The sequence below is a fragment of the Podarcis muralis genome, chromosome 16 (assembly GCF_964188315.1).
Source record: "Podarcis muralis chromosome 16, rPodMur119.hap1.1, whole genome shotgun sequence".
Lineage (NCBI taxonomy): Eukaryota > Metazoa > Chordata > Lepidosauria > Squamata > Lacertidae > Podarcis > Podarcis muralis.
This window is the reverse complement of record NC_135670.1, coordinates 2,864,563-2,884,271: the sequence shown is the minus strand read 5'-3', so window position 1 is coordinate 2,884,271 and position 19,709 is coordinate 2,864,563. Positions and strand designations below refer to the sequence as shown.

The 19,709-nt window shown below is 50.2% G+C and overlaps 1 protein-coding gene across 2 annotated transcripts in view; it reads left to right on the top strand.

Moving 5' to 3' along the window:
- CGN (cingulin) overlaps positions 1 to 19,709 on the top strand; it is a 68,236-nt gene that overhangs the window by 26,114 nt on the left and 22,413 nt on the right. For both annotated transcript variants that reach the window (XM_077920497.1, XM_028708975.2), the window contains exons 5-13: positions 3,280 to 3,378; positions 6,050 to 6,201; positions 8,410 to 8,551; positions 10,506 to 10,718; positions 12,668 to 12,816; positions 13,583 to 13,724; positions 14,568 to 14,780; positions 15,485 to 15,691; positions 18,110 to 18,367. In XM_077920497.1, coding sequence (XP_077776623.1) covers positions 3,280 to 3,378; positions 6,050 to 6,201; positions 8,410 to 8,551; positions 10,506 to 10,718; positions 12,668 to 12,816; positions 13,583 to 13,724; positions 14,568 to 14,780; positions 15,485 to 15,691; positions 18,110 to 18,367 — 1,575 coding nt within the window. The remainder of the gene's footprint in view (positions 1 to 3,279; positions 3,379 to 6,049; positions 6,202 to 8,409; positions 8,552 to 10,505; positions 10,719 to 12,667; positions 12,817 to 13,582; positions 13,725 to 14,567; positions 14,781 to 15,484; positions 15,692 to 18,109; positions 18,368 to 19,709) is intronic.

Sequence of the window (19,709 nt, the reverse complement as noted above, 5' to 3'; positions counted from 1 at the left end):
ACTGTGGGAAACCCGAAAACCGGATTTTCCCAGAGTTTCCATTTGTAACTGCCTTGCACCAAGCGAGAAACATCGTCCCTTGAGACTAATATTGTCTGCTAACCTCTGATGGGCAGGGTCTCTGGCTGAGAAAGGCTTTCTCTGCTATTGGCTGCTAACTAGAGACGCCAGGAATCTAACCTGGAGCCTGTGTGCAATAATAATAATATAATATTAATTTATTATTTATACCCCGCCCACCTGGCTGGGTTTCCCCAGCCACTCTGGGCAGCTTCCAACAAAACACTAAAAGACAATAACCTATTAAACATTAAAAGCTTCCCTAAACAGGGCTGCCTTCAGATGTCTTCTAAAAGTCTGGTTGTTATTTTTTTCTTTGACATCTGGTGGGAGGCAGTTCCATAGGGCAGGCACCACCACCAAGAAGTCCCTCTGTCTGGTTCCCTGTAGCCTCACTTCTTGCAGGGAGGGAACCACCAGAAGGCCCTCGCCGCTGGACCTCAGTGTCCGGGGAGAACAATGGAGGTGGAGACGCTCCTTCAGGTATACTGGACCGAGGCTGTTTAGGGCTTTAAAGGTCAGCACCAACACTTTCAATTGTGCTCGGAAACGTGCTGGGAGCCAGTGTAGGTCTTTCAGGACTGGTGTTATGTGGTCTCGGTGGCCGCTCCCAGTCACCAGTCTAGCTGCCGCATTCTGGATTAGTTGTGGTTTCCAGGTCACCTTCAAAGGTAGCCCCACGTAGAGCACATTGAAGTAGTCCAAGCGGGAGATAACCAGAGCATGCACCACTCTGGCAAGACCATCCGCGGGCAGGGAGGGTCTCATGGTGCAAAGCATGAGCTAAGTGCTAGAGTCCCCACTCTGTTATACCAAACCTCTCCGACCCGATCCCTGGTATCCCCAGCTAGACTGGGAATCTCCCCGCTGCCTGAAACCCTTCTGCCAGCCAGTGTTGGCAATGCTGAGCTAGATAGGCCCAGTGGCTTGTATTAAGTTAGCTTCCTCACCTTTTTAAACCAGCCTTTTATTTGGAATTACGAAGGCTGGAGCCCTAATTTCTTTTGAGAGGCAGGACCCGAACTCAGGACCCCAGTCCCCCCAGCCTTAATAAGACTTCATCTTGTGGTTGTCTAGAGTTGTACACAGTGCTTTTTTTCTGTGGGGACACAGGGTTACACATACCCCTAAACAAATCTAAGTTTGGCCTCATTGAGGGGCAGTATTTTAATATGAGTAGGAAAATGAGAGTACCCCATAACATTTCTTTTAGGGGAAAAAACCACTGGTTGTACCAGCCCTGGAACGACAATTGCTCTCTTTGCTGGGAAAGTGATTATTATTATTATTAATGTATTTTCTCCAGAAAGAAAGAGGATTTTCCTTTTGATATGGGGGGCAGAGCTTTACCATTGCCCTATCCAACCAAAACTAGTCTCCCTTCTCCCCACTTTCCCCATGAGACAGATTAACTCCCGCCTGCCTGTCCTCTGTGGGGCAAAATAGATTTTCTTTTTACAGCAAATGTCTTGCAGAGGAAAAACAATCCCTGTGTCAGCAGGAGTTTGGATGAAACCATTTCAAAGCCCAGAAGCTTTGATCTCTGCTCAGCTTCAGATAGTGATGAATTCCTGCTGTGCATCTTCCGGGGGGGGGGGGGGGGTGGCCTGTTAGCACTTTTTCAAACATGAACCCAAACATCTTTCTTTCTGCAAACTTCAGTTCTTTTTTGAAAGAGCTCTCCCGGCAAATCTTGCTCTCTCTCCTGCCCTCCCTCCAGCCCTCATTTCTTGACAGGGATCTCTTTCTCTCTCTATTGAAACTGACACCTCATGAGGACCGGCTCCTTGAGGGCGGAGGGAGGCCACGAACAGATGACTCTCCGGTTGAAGGGATGTGGAAAGGGCCTCGGGTGCAAGAAGGCTGCTTGCCCAAGCTTTACATTTCAAAGCGGGGTGGGGTGGGGTCATGCTGCTGCCTCGTTCTCGGTCCCAGGGGGGCTGGGGCAGACGATATGATACAATATCTTTATTGTCATTGTCCCATACAGAACAATGAAATTGAAAAATCTACATAAGACATTCAAAAACCCCTAAAAACTCTGAAACCCCATCTTATAATGCAATATACTATAGAGACTAATTATACAGTGGTACCTTGGGTTACATATGGTTCAGGTTTCATACGCTTCAGGTTACAGACTCTGCTAACCCAGAAATAGTACCTTGGGTTAAGAACTTTGCTTCAGGATGAGAACAGAAATTGTGCTCCGGCGGCAGCAGGAGGCCCCATTAGCTAAAGTGGTGCTTCAGGTTAAGAACAGTTTCAGGTTAAGAACAGACCCCCGGAACGAATTAAGTACTTAACCTGAGGTACCACTGTGCTGTGTTAAAAACCAGAATTGCATTTGGGTAGAAAGTGTTTCTCAGGTGGCTAGTCCTGGTCTTTATAACCCTATACCTTCTTCCAGAAGGCAGAAGCTGAAAGAGATCATTTCCGGGGTGCGCACTATCCTGCGCTATCTCTGCAGCTTTCTTATGGCACCTGGAAGCATAGATTTGATCCAAGGTGGGAAGAGTGCACCCAGTTATTCTCTCCGCAGTCTTTACAACTCTGGACAGCACTGTTTTTCCCCTGGCCGTGCAGCTCCCAAACCACACACACAGAGACCATAAGTTAATACACTCTCCACAGTACAATGGTAAAATGCCATCAACAGGTCCTTTGAGAGATTGTTTTTCCGGAGGATTCTCAGAAAATATAGCCTCTGCTGTTCTCTCTTCATCAGGTCTTGGCTGTTTTCTCCCCAGGTTAGGTCATCTCTCAACTCCATTCCCAGAAATCGAAACACCGAGACCTGTTCCACGCACTTCCCCTCAATAATAAGTGGCTGAATATTCAATTTACATTTCCTAAAGTCCACAATAATCTCTTTTGTTTTCTTTTAAGTTAAGGAGTAAGTTGTTTTTCCTGCACCACTCCCCCAACTGCTCAACTTCCTTCCTAAAGGCCGCCTCCCCCTCTCCAGCCGTGACTAAAACAACCACCGTTGTATCATCTGCAAACTTAATGATCTTATTACTGGGGTATTTGGGGGCACAGCCAGCTGTATAGAGCGTAGATAAAAGCGGGCTCAACACGCACGTCCAGGTAATGGGTTTTTTGCGATGGTGGTGTTTTCCCACCAGAATTCCAAGGTGCCGACCGTATTCCATTTCTCCAGCATCTCCCCATCTGATTCCCTTTGCTTCTCTCCCCCCCCCCTTCTTTTCTGGGAAGGCTGCCCCAACGGCGCAGTCGACAGCCTCTCTCCCCCCAGCGGGTGAACTGACACGGAAGGTAGAGGAGCTGCAGCGGAAGTTGGACGAGGAAACCAAGGTGTGTTGGCACTGTTAACGGAGAAACCTGAGGGCTCCCTTGGACAAAAAACAAGGACACCAGCCAGGAATACCAGAGCAAAACAGCAGCCAGTAGGCTTGGTCTTTATTGAAGACTGTCGCAACAGGACTCCCACCTGCCACCAGGTGGAACAGGATGGAAGCCCCAAACAAAAGAGCCCCCAAACTTTTATTAGCTGCTAATCCCCATGTTTATGGGACGCAGGTGGCGCTGTGGGTAAAAGCCTCAGCGCCTAGGGCTTGCTGATCAAAAGGTCGGCGGTTCGAATCCCCGCAGCGGGGTGCGCTCCCGTTGTTCGGTCCCAGCGCCTGCCAACCTAGCAGTTCGAAAGCACCCCCGGGTGCAAGTAGATAAATAGGGACCGCTTACAAGCGGGAAGGTAAACGGCGTTTTCGTGTGCGGCTCTGGCTCGCCAGAGCAGTGATGTCACGCTGGCCACGTGACCCGGAAGTGTCTCCGGACAGCGCTGGCCCCCGGCCTCTGGAGTGAGATGGGCACACAACCCTAGAGTCTGGCAAGACTGTTTGAAACTTTAATAAATGTCTTTTTAAAAAAAAATAGAGTCTGGCAAGACTGGCCCGTATGGGCAGGGGTCCCTTTACCTTTTTAATCCCCATATTACATCCCCCCAAACTACATCACTAATACATCACAGTTACATCATGAAAGGGGAGGTCTGGTGGCAGGAATCTGAGCATCCTGGACCCTGCCCCATGGTTCCCCTTGCCCTCCACCAAACACCCATCAAGTGTAACAAAAAAGATATTTACATTTCCCTCTTTCCCAGCCTAGTTAATCACACCCTTTTGTCTTCATCTGGGTTTGTTGTTTCTGGAATGGCTACATGTCTGGCACTCAGGTATCAGGATGCCAGGGATTATCCCTCAGGCAGAGGGGCTGCTGAGTAGCTGAGCTCACGTGTCTATATGAATTTCTGAAGTTTTCCCAGTGAGCCGGTACATAGATACATTGATCAGTGAATTCTTACATTTGGTATCGTGCAGCAGAGGCCCTTTGAATAGATAGGAAGGAACTGCGATGAGGTGTTTTGTGGGGACAAATCACAAATGTCACAAAAGTGATTGTGCTGGTTTTGGTAGTGGGCTGCGTGTGCCTGATATCTGCTGGAGGGGCAAACCCCCCCCCACCTATACATAAATTCCTGCAACAGCACCTCTTCCCCTTTTGTTGGAACAAGAGCCTCACCTGTATTGTCTTTCCCCTGAGGACACACGGTCCTACTCAAAACAAACAAGAAACAGAACACATGGGGCCATTGTTCTCCTTCCTCACTTGCAGGCAGGAGGTCCCAGATTCAGTCTCCCAGAAAAAAGGAGTGTCTCCTGTTCCCTGTTTAAAATCAGCCCTCGATTCAGAACCATGAGGACCAGAGTCTTGCCCTTATCTTTAGGGAGAGAGGTGCTGTGCCTCCAGGGGCAGAACATCTGCTTTGCATGTAGAAGGTCCCAGGTGTCGTCGGGTATCCCTAGGAATGTCCCCTGCTTCTGCCAGCCAGTGTCGGGCAGCCCTGAGCTGCATGGGCCAAGGGGCTGGCCCAGTACAAGGCAGCTTCCTCTGTTCCCATTTAGTACAGCCATCTCCTTAAAACCACAAGGACTAGAAACTTAACACATATACCGTATTTTTCGCTCCATAAGGCGCACTGGACCATAAGGTGCTCCTAGTTTTTAGAGGGGGAAATCAAGAAAAAAAAATTCCCCCCGCCTCCCAGAGCTTCTGGGGCTGCCGGGGGAAGCCCGGGTCCCACCCCACCCCCCAGCTCTAAAGAGCAAAGAAGCCAAGACAGCGAGCGGGATCCATCCTGCTTGCTGTCTTGGCTTCTGCCATAGCCGCACACAGCCTCTCCTGGCCGTAGGTGCTGCGTGTAGCTAAAGAAGCCAAGACAGCGAGTGGAATGGATCCCGCTCTCTGTTTTGGCTTCCTCTTTAGCCGCGCGCAACCTCTCCGGCCGGGAGAGGCTGCGTGCGGCTAAAGAAGCCATAGCCGTGCATAGCCTCTCCCGGCCAGAGGGGCTGCACGCGGCTATGGCAATACCCCCACCACCCACAAAAGCCCACAGGAGCCGTGCATCCTTTAAGGAGCGCACGGCTCCTGCGGGCTTTTCTACAAGGAGGAAGAAGGGACTGACCGGCCGCACGGAGCTTGTGTGCGGCTCTTGGGGGCTTTTCCTGCCTGCCTCCCCCCCTGCATTCACTCCATAAGACGTGCACACATTTCCCCTTACTTCTTAGGAGGGAAAAAGTGCGTCTTATGGAGCGAAAAATGTGGTATATCTAAAATGCGGCATGTAGGTCGGTAGGTACTTGGCATGCAGAAGGTCCCAAGTTCAATACTCAATATCTCCAGGTAGGCCTGGGAGCATCCCCTGCCTGAAATGCTGGAGAGCTGCTGCCAATCAGTGTAGACAATACTGGGGTTAGGTGCCTGGGGTCTCTGCTCTTCCCTCCCCTCCCCACTGCTCCCCAGTCAGTGGGTCTGCGGCCGCCATCTTTGTCACGCCTTCCCATCCAAGCTGTGGAAGCAGAGGCTTCTGGGTAATGCCGGAACATCTGGAAAAAAAACCTGTAGATGGTTGCATTCTGGGCCTATTAATTTTCTTTCTTTCTTTCACCCCCCCCCCCAAACGCAGCTTCGTCAGAGGTTGGAGCTGTTGCAAAACGGCCACAGGAACGGCGCCCCCCACGACCTGGAGGTCCAGCTGGAGGAATTGGAAGAGGAGTGCCACCGGCTGCGGGTGGCCTTTGAGAAGAAAAGCCAGGAACTGCAGGGCAGCGTACAAGAGTAAGTGCAAATCTGTGGGGGGTTTTGTGGGGGGGAACCCTCCCCCCCAAGTTAACTGCAAGCCCACCCTTCCCTCCAGATCTCAAGACCCCCAGGTCGCACCTGAATCCTGCCCTCCTTCAGGTGGGGATCTTGTCACCTGAACGTCTCCAAGCGACTTACAGCAAAAAAGGATATACCGTACTGTACATAATACTCTTGGGGAAAAGAGGGAGGCGGGGCTGCTGCACAGAGGTAAAAAATTTGCATGTGTTGCCCCTCCCACTTTTGCCTCTGGCCCCGCCCACCACCACCAGGTGGCTCCCAGGAGGAAAGGGTAGAAATATATCACATAGCACCTGGGTGAAAGAGGGGTGGATTTGAGCCTTCAGCCGCAGCGTCCGGATCTGCCGTTTCTGGATCCAGAGGGCTGGGGGAGAGGGAGCAGAGTTGGCTGCGGCCGAATCGCAGCTCTTGCCACTGTCGCCGTCATGCAGCCTCACTGTGCTGGGCCCGGGGGTAGCCCGAGTGACGCGGTCCAGGTCCGGTCCCGAATCCAAGGGTTCCGCGAGGAGTCAGTCCGACAGGACACAAGGCAGGAAACCAGGCAAGGTCAGGTACCGGATCACAGGCAGCTTCTGGCAAACAGCAACATTGCTCCCGCAACCTGGGGCAGGGTCCAGCAGCCTTTTATCTGTCGGGGTAACGGCCAGTCTTGATCTCCCTGCGACTCACCTCCCTGTCTCGCCCGAAGGCGAGCACTCCTCCTGCGAGTACTCAGGTCTCTCCTTCTCTCAGACCTCAGTCTCTGCAGCTCTGGAGACGTCGGTGGGTTCCTAGACCCAGAGGCCGCCTCAGCCTCTCCTGACCCAACCGGTAGTGGAGCAGCTGTAAGTGATGGCCCAGCTGAAGGCAACGAGGTCACCCCCGCATCTGGAGCCAGGGCAGGATCAGGCCCCTGACTCGGCCCAGGTGTTTGTTGCAGGGGAACCTGTGCAGGCTGGGGTTCTTCAGAATGAGGTCCCAGACTAGGTTCAGATGCCACCTGAGGCAAAGGATCTGGTGCGGACTGAGACTCCTCTGGCTCTGAGTCTGAGCCTGAGTCCCGGGCCATCACACTTGCCTGTGTCACTTGCGGTCTCAGTGACACTTGTATTGCAGGCTCTATATAGCTCACGGGGTGAATAAACTTTGTAGGCAAGGACACAGCAGAAGGAATTTGATTTAATCCTCTACTCCAGTGGTCCCCAACCCTACAAAAAGCATTATTCAGACTAGCGGCTTGCACGTCCCACTAAGGAAGATGATAACAGCAACACAATCAAGTTCAAAACTAGCAATGAATTGCGATCCAATGGAAACTTGTTTGGCGTAATTGATTCGACAAAATTGAACTTGATCAAGTCATGCCGGCTTTTCAAAGTCTGATAGTTACCCTCGTACCTACGGGACTGCCTCTCCTGGTATGTCCCTCGGAGGACCTTACGGTCTGCAAACAAAAACATCTTGGAGGTCCTGGGCCACAGGGAGGTTAGGCTGGCCTCAACCAGGGCTTTTTTGGTTGTGGCCCCGACTTGGTGGAATGCTCTGTCACAAGAGACTAGGGCCCTGTGGGACTTGACATCTTTCCGCAGGGCCTGCAAGACAGAGTTGTTCCGCCTGGCCTTTGGCCAGGGCACAGCCTGATTCCCTCCTTTGGTAATCCTCATAGAACTCTAGCCCAATGGTTGCTATTAATTTGATTTTGAATTGATTTTAGAATGAATTGGTTTTAGAATGCATTTCAATCAATTGATTGTGATTTTATGTAAACTGTGTTACTTTCATTGTTGTTAAATAAAACAACAATATTGTTGATTTATTGTTGTTAGGCTTCGGCTGGGGAGGGCGGGATATAAATAAAAAATTATTATTATTATCATCATCATCATCATCATCATCATCATCATCATTGTAATCCTTACAGAACTCTAGCCCAGTGGTTGCCATCAATTTGATTCTGAATTGATTTTTGAATGAATTGATTTTTGAATGCTGTGTTACTTTTATTGTTGTTAGCCGCTCTGAGCCCGGCTTAGGCTGGGGAGGGCGGGATACAAATAAATTATTATTATTATTATTATTATTATTATTATTATTATTATTTATTATTAATGCCTCTAGCCCTACCCGGCACAGTTAAGATGAACTCCCACCCATCCTTCTCTTTCCTCCTTTCTGATTCTTAAGGCTGAAGGACGTGAAAACCATCAAGGAAGAGACAGAAGCCAAGTTGGCCGACTTGGAAGACCAGCTGATGGAGATGCAGGAGGAGCTGGACCGGTTCCGGGAGCCGATGGGAGATTCTCCGGACAGGGATGCTTTGCTGAAAGTAAGTGGCTCCCTGGATGGAGCCTCTGCGTAGCTCCACAACGTGCCGGTGTAATAGCATCACAGAGTTGTAGGGGTATATGGGACCTTGGGGATCATCTAGTCTGACCCCCTGCAATGCAGGAATCACAGCTCAGTAATTCCTGACAGGTGCCCCTGCTCCCAATTTTGGATTTAAAACTTCCAGCATAGGAGAGTTCACCGCGTTCTGAGAGAGTCCATTCCACGATTGAACAGCTGTTGCTGCATGACGTTGTTGTAAATAAAAATTGCCCTTTTCCCTTATGGGGTATCCGAGAGCCCATATAGAGTCCTTACGTGGGTTCCCTATTGGTAGGAGAAAATAACAGAGGCCAAGCAGAGAATATTGAGAAGCAAAGCAGCTCGTAAGCCTGATCTTTATTAATCTGTTGCAACAGGGTGCTCCCCTCACACGCAGGAGAGGAGGAGGAACACAGAAAGATGGTGTGCAAGACATTATAAAGACTTTTGAAAATGCCACCCTGTAGATCAAGACCACCCCCAGAAACATCATGCATACATCACAGAAGGGGTGTGACCTAAGACCACCCCTCAGATACATCACACCTACATCACAGAAAAGGCGGTCTAAACAGAAGTTTGAATGTTGTTTTTCTCCTGTCCTTGTTTATCTCCTGTCTGGCAGGTTACTTGATTGGATTTCCTGGGGAGCCTGGCCAGTCTTTTGTAGTGATAAATACTTAGTTCCTGGGCCAGGTCACAGGCTCACACCCTATTCATATCTTAAATGTGTTCTTAAGACAGGATTTGTGAGGAAAGAGACAATGGGGAGGTTTCCCACTTTGACCTTGCAGAGAAAACATTTGCTCCGTTTAGGAATCAAAATGGTTCTAGGTCGGTCTTCCTGTGCTGATCTATGTATGTGCTTGGTTGGTACATTTATGAACATTTATTATATATCTAAGACCTCAAAATTCCTATCACAACGACAACCTTACATTTTTATGTGTATAGGAAGACGCGCAAAACCACTTTTGTGGTTAAGAGTGTTGGACAAGGGCCAGGTGTGGGGGATCTTTCGCCCTCCAGATGTTGCAGCAGCTGATGGGAGTTGTAGTTGGTCGGCATCTGGAAGGCAAAAGGTTCCCCCAGGCCTGGGGGACCAGAGTTCAAATCCCCTCTCAGCCATGAAGCTCGCTTAGGCGTGATCTTGGACCAATCGTTGTATTTTGCCCTAACCTACTTCACAGGGTTGTTTGTGAGGATGGAATGGGATGTGGTCTGGGGGGATTCCTGAGGGCCAGGTAGATTATCTGTGCCTGAAGTTGCCCACCCCTGTTCTAAGAAAAACTCCCAACTGGGCGCAGGCTTTGTCTTGCAAATTATTTATTTGCTTATTTAGAGCATTTGTACCCTTGTTCTTCATGGGATGCGGGTGGCGCGGTGGTTAAACCACAGAGCCTAGGACTTGCCGATCAGAAGGTCGGCGGTTTGAATCCCCTTGACGGGGTGAGCTCCCGTTGCTCAGTCCCTGCTCCTGCCAACCTAGCAGTTCGAAAGCACGTCAAAGTGCAAGTAGATAAATAGGTACCACTCAGGCAGGAAGGTAAACGGTGTTTCCGTGCACTGCTCTGGTTCGCCAGAAGCGGCTTAGTCATGCTGGCCACATGACCCGGAAGCTGTACGCAGGATCCCTCGGCCAATAAAGCGAGATGAGCGCCGCAACCCCAGAGTTGGCCACAACTGGACCTAATGGTCAGGGGTCCCTTTACCTTCACCCTTGCTCTTCATCCAAAATGGCTAGCAGAGTGGCTTATGTTTGACAGTCCCTTATAATCAAACTTATAATCTTAAAAACAACCACCACCAATCTCTAAACGCTAGTCCAATTCAGTGCCAGAAGGTGCCTGATGGAGCCGGCCTGGCAAGGCTGAGCCGATGGGGTGAGAGCCAGTTCTGCCCTCTTTCCCCAGGAGCTGCTGGAGACCAGAGAGGAGCTGGAGGAGGTTCTGAGGGCCCGGCAGAAGCTGGAGGACCACCTGCGCCAGCGGGAGAGGGAGCTGACAGCCCTGAAGGGGGCCCTGAAGGAGGAGGTGGCCAGTCACGACCGGGAGCTGGACCGGGTGCGGCAGGAGTACCAGCACGACATGGAGCAGCTCCGGCGCAACATGGAGGACATGTCGCAGGTGAGCCTGGCTGAGCACACTTCCCTGCAGGGGCCTCCAAGAATTGCAGCCTAGCTAGCTCTCTGCGAAATGCACGCGAGGGGAGCGTGTGCGTCCACCGGCTGTCGAGCTTTGCCATCTCCAGTTGCAGATGGGAGGCCCACGTAGATGGCTTTCTTTCTGTGAATGAGAACGAAACCCCTCGCATTTAGAAATCTAGCACATCAGGAAAAAGGGGCCTGTCCTCTCCTTGACATGCTAGCTTTCTGTGTGCAGGGATACCAGGCAGGTTATGGGCCCTCACCCACAGTCTCGGTGGCAAGACTTAGACCCTCACCTCTGCTTTGACGTGAACTCTCCACATCGTTTTGCCCAGACACTGAGATCCAGTGCCAAGGGCCTTCTGGTAGTTCCCTCCCTGCAAGAAGCGAGGTTACAGGGAACCAGGCAGAGGGCCTTCTCGGTGGTGGAACCCGCCCTGTGGAACACCCTCCCATCAGATGTGAAGGAAATAAGCACCACCTTCTCTTTAAAAGACATCTGAAGGCAGCCCTGTTCAGGGAAGTTTTTAATATTTAACGCTGTACTGTTTTTAACACTTGATTGGGAGCCACCCAGAGTGGCTGGGGAAACTCAGCCAGATGGGCGGGGTATAAATAAATAAATTATTATTATTATTATTATTATTATTATTATTATTATTATTATTCTGCCAGTCAGAGCCATTTGGTCAGAGTTGGAGATAAGGCAGTTTGTTAGAAAAAATTGGCACAATGGGTCCATCCTTTATAGCCCACGGACCATTGTGCTGATCCAGGCCATCACTTAACTTGACATCTTATCCAGGGACCGGTTCTGCCATTAGGCAGAGGGAGACGACAAAACATCCTTTGTGCCCCAGAATCATCTTCCCGACACCAGTCGCTGCTGACAAACAGGTCCAGTCCTACTATTAGGCAGGATAGCAGCAGGCATCATACTTCCTAGTGTGGAAGACTCCCTGGTCCTGAATGGGGCAACTGTGTCCCTGAAGGACCAGGTGCGCAGCCTGGAAGTCATTTTGGACTCACAGCTGTCCATGGAGGCGCAGGTCAATTCTGTGTCCAGGGCAGCTGTCTACCAGCTCCATCTGGTACGCAGGATGAGATCCTCCCTGCCCGCAGGAAGTGCATGCTCTTGTGCTTATCTCCCGCTTGGACTCCTGCAATGCGCTCTACCTGGGGCTACCTTTGAAGGTGACCCGGAAACTGCAACTAATCTAGAATGCGGCAGCTAGACTGGGGACTTGGATCAGCCGCCGAGACCACATAACACCGGTCTTGAAAGACCTACATTGGCTCCCAGTACGTTTCCGAGCACAATTCAAAGTGTTGGTGCTGACCTTAAAGCCCTAAACGGCCTCGGCCCAGTAGACCTGAAGGAGCGTCTCCACCCCCATCGTTCTGCCCAGACTCTGAGGTCCAGCGCCAAGGGCCTTCTGGTGGTTCCCTCATGCTACAGGGAACTAGGCAGATGGCCTTCTTGGTGGCGGCGCCCACCCTGTGGAACGCCCTCCCATCAGATGTCAAAGAGATAAACAACTACCTGTCATTCAGAAGACATCTGAAGGCAGCCCTGTTCAGGGAAGTTTTTAATGTATGACATATTAGTGTTTTTTTTGGTCTTTGTGGAAGCCGCCTAGAGTGGCTGGGGAAACCCAGCCAGATGAGCGGGGTACAAATAATAAATTATTATTATTATTATTATTATTATTATTATCATCATCATCATCATCATCATCATCATCATCATCTCCCGGGCCGCTCCCCCATCTGTTTGAGTCCAGAGCTGTGCATAGCGCACACATGCGCCGTCCAAGCTATCCTGCCAACTTTGCTAGACGACGCTGCCTTTTGCTGCAAGCTTCAAGCGCCAGCCTGCTTTTGCACGTGGGGGAAATCGTAGCTTTGCTTCTCCTCGTCTCTTGCCAGGATCAGGCCAGCCTGGAGTCGGAGAGGCAGAAGATCAACACCGTGGTGAGGAATCTGCAGAGGGAGTTGCAGGAGAGCGGCGAGGAGGCCGCCCATTGGAAGGAGATGTTCCAGAAGACCAAGGACGAGCTGCGAAGCACCAAGCAGGAGTGAGTCGTCCCGTCCCCGTTCCCCCCCCCCCCCGATTCCTCCCCAAATCTTTAAAAATTGAGCCAATTGATTTTTATGCGCAAGGCAGCGGGTGGGTTGCTGGTGCGTCCTGCGTTTGTGCCTCAGCCTTTTAGGCTTCTGTAGGGAGGGGCAGCCTAGACAGCGCTTTGATTTGAGACAGAGAAACTCTCATCTCCTCGTCAGCACAAAGAAGCCTTTGTCTTTTCTGACCTTTGGTATTTGTCTCAGAGTTGAAAACCCCTGTTCGAAACAATATGTCGTGGAGAACTCTGGGAGGATAGCCAATGCTTTTGAATATCTATCCGTATTCTGCAAATTAAAAAAATACCCAAATATTTTGATACTACACTACACTGAAAGGTTTAAATGTTTCCTTGATTGCCCTTGACTCTTCATGCCACAATCGCCGTCATCGCGTGCCACGCCAGTGTGGCGCACTGCCCCCTAGGTGATCTCACTGCCCCCCATAGGAACATCTGTCCTAGCAGCTTTTAGATCAGCCTTTCTCAACCTGTGGGTCCCCAGATGTTGTTGGACTACAACTCCCATCACCCCTAGCTAGCAAGGCCCCAGCTCACGGATGATGGGAGTTGTAGTCCAACAACATCTGGGGACCCACAGGTTGAGAACCGCCGTTTTAGATGTTTCACTTATCTTCCCTTTAGCGGAAGGGCGGGTGCGAATTTGGCAAATCGCAATTAAATGCCTCCTGTTTCTGTCTCTCCTTCCTTTCACCGCCTCCAGGCTGTTGCAGGTGAAGGTGGAACGCGAGGACTTTGAGGAGGAGCTGAAGGAGCTGAGGGAGCGTTTCGCGGCCGTGCGGCAGGAAGCGGATCAGGCCCGGAACGGCGCTGGCGATTCCGGAGAGGCCAGCGCCCTCAGAAAGGTGCGCTCGGTTCACGGGGGTTCCTAGGGCAGACTCTGGCTTGCAGCAGTGTGGGTGGGCTTATGGGGAATGTTCAAAGGTTCTGTGGGCGGGGCCAGGGGCAGAAGGAGGCGGGGCTTATCACAGAAGCTTTTTGTTTCACTCTAGTGCTGTAGTCTAAACCACAGAGCCTAGGACTTGCTGATCAGAAGGTCGACGGTTTGTATCCCCGCGACGGGGTGAGCTCCCGTTGCTCGGTCCCTGCTCCTGCCAACCTAGCAGTTCGAAAGCACGTCAAAGTGCAAGTAGATAAATAGGTACCGCTCCGGCGGGAAGGTAAATGGCGTTTCCGTGCGCTGCTCTGGTTCGCCAGAAGCGGCTTAGTCCTGCTGGCCACATGACCCGGAAGCTGCACGCCGGCTCCCTCGGCCAATAAAGCGAGATGAGCGCCACAACCCCAGAGTCGTCCGCTACTGGACCTAATGGTCAGGGGTCCTTTTACCTTTACCTAGTACAGTGGTACCTCTGGTTACGTACTTAATTCGTTCCGGAGGTCCGTTCTTAACCTGAAGCACCACTTTAGCTAATGGGGCTTCCCGCTGCCACCGCACGATTTCTGTTCTCATCCTGAGGCAAAGTTCTTAACCCGAGGTACTATTCCTGGGTTAGCGGAGTCTGTAACCTGAAGCGTATGTAACCCGAGGTACCACTGTATTTATTAATTTAATGGTCATACCGATCTCTTGTAGCTCGAGAACTCTTTTCTTCCACGATGGATGCTTGCTATTCTTCCACCCGGCTCTGTGGATTTGTGTGTGTGTGTGCACGGCTTTCTAATTCTCTCCTTTCCCCTCATCCTGGCAGGAGCTGCGTGAGGTCCGGGATCAGCTGAGAGACTTGACGTTGTCCAAGCAGACCCAGGACGACCTCCTCCGCCAGCGGGAGAGGGAGCTGCTGGCCCTGAAAGAGGCTCTGGAGGACGAAGTGGGCGGCCATGACCAGGAAATGGCTGAGCTGAAGCAGCAATTCCAGCAGAACGTCCAGCAGCTACAGAAGGATTATGAAGAGGCCTTCAAGGCAAGGATCCCTGGTGTTTTTTTGCCGGGGTGTGTGTGTGTGTGTGTGTGTGTGTGTGTGTCTTTGCAATCAGCTCCCTGCCCAGAATTCGCACGGTGATGTCAGGTTGATTGACACGCGGCTGATCCCACCCCCCTGTTGAAGTTTGGCCCTTGGGCATGGGGTGGCACATCCATCCTGCCCATCTAGGCCCAGCTCCCCCCACCCATCACATAAGAACATCCCTAAGAAAGTCAGATTATCCTCCACCAGGGCCAGGGCCTTCTCAGTGGTGGCTCCGACCTGGTGGAATGCTCTGTCCCATGAGACTAGGGCCCTGCAGGATTTAACTTCCTTCCGCAGGGCCTGTGAGACAGGATTATTGTGATGGAAATGGTTTACTGAATATTTACAGATCAATTGCAAACAGATAAAATCATTGGCAGGATTATTGTGATAACCTGCAGTTTTATAAGAGTATCTATTTACTCTTAAAATGAGTAAATTAAATGAGTACGGATATGCAGAAGATAGGAAAAAATCAATTTAAGGAACCGCAGAAAGAGGGGGGAGGAGGTCAAATTTTGAAACGTTGAACGGATTGTAAAATTAATGAAATGTATAAATTTGAAAAGTACAGATAAAAAACTTAAATGCCTAACTCTTTTTTTAAAAAAAAAATATATTAACCTATTTGTCTCTTTCCTCCGTCCCCCCACCACCAGGTAAAGGCCTCATTGGAAGGTGAGAAGGAGGCGACCGAGCAGATGAAGAAGGCCGTGGAGTCCACCTTGAGGGAGACGCAGGAGGAGAACGACGACCTTCGGCGGAAAATCCTTGGCCTGGAGACTCAGATCAAGGAGTACAGGCACTTTGCAGACAACTGGCAAGGGACAGAGGCCAGGCTGAAGGAGAAGATTGCTAAACTGGAGGTACCTTTCTTTCTTTTTTTATCTTTTCTTTTTTTAAAATAATTTTTATTGAATGATTTTATGTTACAAAAAACAATACAGCCATACTACCACTAAATATAATTAAGAAATAAAAATTACATGCATCGATATTTGGTTTGTTATTTGTTATTTACCGTCTTATTTCCTCCCAAACATTGCATACAACAACACACATTTGTGCAGACACCCACACACCCGCACACAAAATGATAATAATGAAAGTAAATATTTTCCCCCCTTTTATCTTCCAAAATCTTTTCTTCAGCTTTGACTTCCTGTCAAGTCCCTTTGCATATGTTTTATCTTACATTTGAATGCACACAAAACGATAAACCTTTCTGTATAATTTTTCTAATACATCCCGAAAACATAATAAATCCTTAATTGTTATCCACCTCCTTTTAGTTCCTTTATCACTCGAATGCTAGCACGGAGTCAAAACTATTATTATATTTGTGAACATATCTTCTATAACCATCCCATTTTTCTGCAAATTTTTGCTTTGAGTTTCCTCTGAGTTTACTAGTCAATTGAGCCGTCTCCACCAATTCCTGTAGTTTGATTTGCCAATCTGTTATTTTTGGAGCCTCGTGAGGTATCTTTCTTTCTAGGGGTGCGGGAGAAGATCACAAGGGAGAGTTTGGCGCAGTTTCTCGCAAGCCTCTTAATTTTCCCACCGTGGCGGCGAACTGTATCCCAACCCAGACAAAGGTTTTCCATCATTGAACCCTTGGCTGCCAGTTTGCTTAGCCCCGGTGCAGAGCCCTTCAAAGGGGGGGCCATCAGGTGTCAAACAGATAAATAACTATAGGACCACTGCAAGACACCTGAAGGCAGCCCCGTATAGGGAAGTTCTTAGTGTTTAGTGTTTTATTCTGCTTTTATATTTTGCCGAAAGCTGCCGATCTTGTCCTGCAATGCAACTGTGGCATTATCAGCATCGTGCTGTAACCCGTGGGTAGGCAAACTAAGGCCCAGGGGCCGGATCTGACCCAATCGCCTTCTCAATCTGGCCCACGGATGGTCTGGGAATCAGTGTGTTGTTACATGAGTAGAATGTGTGCTTTTATTTAAAATGCATTTCTGCGTTATTTGTGGGGCATAGGAATTCATTCATTTTCCCCACAAAAATATAGTCCGGCCCCCCACAAGGTCTGAGGGACAGTGGACTGGCCCCCTACTGAAAAAGTTTGCTGACCCCTGCTTAACCATCTGACCTATCCAGGCCGACTATTACAGTGGCACCTTGGTTGTAAAATTTAATCCGTTCCAGGAGTCTGTTTGACTCCTGGAACCGTTCGAAAATCAAGGCGCGGCTTCCGCTTGTCTGCAGGAGCTCCTTGCACTCAATTGGAAGCCGCGTCGGATGTTCGGCTGCTCCCAAAAAACATTTGCAAACCGGAACACTCGCTTCCGCGTTTGCGATGTCGAGTAGCGGATTTGTTTGGGGAGCCAAGCCGTTTGACAACCGAGGCACCGGGCTTTCTGAACTTTGGGTTCTCAGATGTTGTTGGACTACAATTCCCATCGTCCAGGATTTGGGATCAGGACGATCAGAGATTCCAGGAAAGTTGGAGTAAATTTATGGTGCATTTAAAGGATAATTGTAAAACTCTAAAAACACTGGCAGGGTTGAAATACCTCCTACAATGTAAAGATAGACAAGAAGTTTAGTATTAAAATATGCAATTTAAAAGAATAAGGGATAGCTGTTGAAGTGAAGGAGGGAAGTTACAAGCTCGGCAGAGTATATACAGTGGTGCCCCGCAAGACGAATGCCTCGCAAGACGGAAAACCCGCTAGACGAAAGGGTTTTCCGTTTGTGATGCGCTTCGCAAGACAAATTTCCCTATGGGCTTGCTTCGCAAGACGAAAACGTCTTGCGAGTCTCACCATTTTTTCCCCGCTTCCCCCCCCTTTTTCTAAGCCGCTAAGCCGCTAATAGCCTTTTAGCAGCTTAGCCGCTAAACCGCTAATAGCGCTAATCCGCTTAGCCGCTAATGGGGTTGCTTCGCAAGACGAAAAAACCGCTAGACGAAAAGAATCGCGGAACGGATTCTTTTCATCTTGCGAGGCACCACTGTATGTTGTTTGATGTATTGTATAAAACTGTGTTAAGAAAATAATAAAAAATTATTGGGGGGGAATACAATTCCCATCGTCCATAGCCAGCAGGGGCAGCAATCAAAGATGATGGGAGTGGTAGTCCAACGACACCCTAGAACCCAAGGTTGAGAAAGGCTGCCTCAAACTGTAGGTGGACAGGGACCGATCCGACGTGCCCGCGTCCTTAAGTAATAGGGACTTGAAGGAGCAGCCGCAGATCTCTTGAGCTATGTACTACCGCAGTCTCCCTTTTTGACGTGAGTTCCTGCGCTGTTGTCCCCCCGTTCCCAGTCCGACCGCAAGCAGATGGAGGAGTCTCTGGGGGACGCCACCGACCAGGAACAGGAGCTGCTTCTGGTGAAGCGGTCTCTGGAGAGCCGCCTGGAAGACGCCCAGAGGAGCCTCAACCGCCTCTCCCGGGAGCACCAGGACCTGAGTGCCTCTCTCCACGAGGAGCTGGCGCAGAAGGAGCAGCTCAAGCGCGCCAAGACCGAGCTGGAGGAGGAGAAGCGCCTGCTGGACAAGAGCATCGGGAAGCTGACGAAGGAGGTGGGTGCCCCCCACGCTGGCTGGCCGCTGCTAATTAACCAGCAAGCGTCTATAAAAATTATTCGTTGCATGGAGAGATTGGTTTTCTCCCTCCTAACACTAGAGCTCACGGGCATTCAGGGAAGCTGAACGTTGGAAGATTTGGGACTGGTGAACGGAAGGATAACTTGACGCAGCTTGTAGTTGATCTGTGGAACTCCTTTCTGCAGGAGGCAATGAAGCCCACTAACCTTGTGTCTAGTCGTTTAGTTGTGTCCGCCTCTTCGTGACCCCCTGGACCAGAGCACGCCAGGCCCTCCTGTCTTCCACTGCCTCCCGCAGTTTGGTCAGACTCATGTTTGTAGCTTCGAGAACACTGTCCCACCATCTCATCCTCTGTCATTCCCTTCTCCTTGCGCCCTCCATCTTTCCCAACATCAGGGTCTTTCCCAGGGAGTCTTCTCCTGAGGTGGCCAAAGTCTTGGAGCCTCAGCTTCACGATCTGTCCTTCCAGTGAGCACTCAGGGCTGATTTCCTTCAGAATGGAGAGGTTGGATCTTCTTGCAGTCCATGGGACTCTCAAGAGTCTCCTCCAGCACCAGAATTCAAAAGCATCCATTCTTCGGCGATCAGCCTTCTTGATGGTCCAGCTCTCACTTCCATACATTACTACTGGGAAAACCATGGCTTTTACTATACGGACCTTTGTTGGCAAGGTGATTTTCTCTGCTTTTTAAGATGCTGTCTAGGTTTGTCATTGCTTTTCTCCCAAGAAGCAGGCGTCTCTTAATTTCATGGCTGGCTTTAAAAGAGGATGAGAGACATCCATGGAGCAGGAGAGGGATATCAATGGCTCTTGGCCACAATGGCTTTGCTCTGCCTCCACGGATGGAATCAGCAATGCTTGTGAATCCCAGTTGCTGGAATCTGCAGGAAGGGAGCCTTGCTCCCATGCTCAGATCCTTCTTGTGGGTTTTCCTTGAGGGCATCTGGTTGGCTCCTGTGAGAACAGCAGGCTGGACCAGATGGGCCATTGGCTCTTCTTACGTTCTGCTGCCATTTTCTATTTTTGTAGAGGACCTGCTGGAAGCTGCCTAATTCTCATTCTCAGACCATTTCCCACCTAGTTAAATGTTTTCAGCACTGGCTGGCAGCAGATCTCCAGGGTTGCAGGCAAGGGATCTTCCCATCCCTGCATGGAAGATTGTGCCAGGGCCCTTCTTTGTGCAAAGCAGATACTCTACCACGGAGTTAGGGTCTCTAGGGTACCAGGCCTCATGGTCAGACGTAGAAAAGGCTGGTTTAAGCCCTGTTCACTTTGAAATTATCCCATGAAGGCCCAACGAAGCAAATGGCAGTCGCT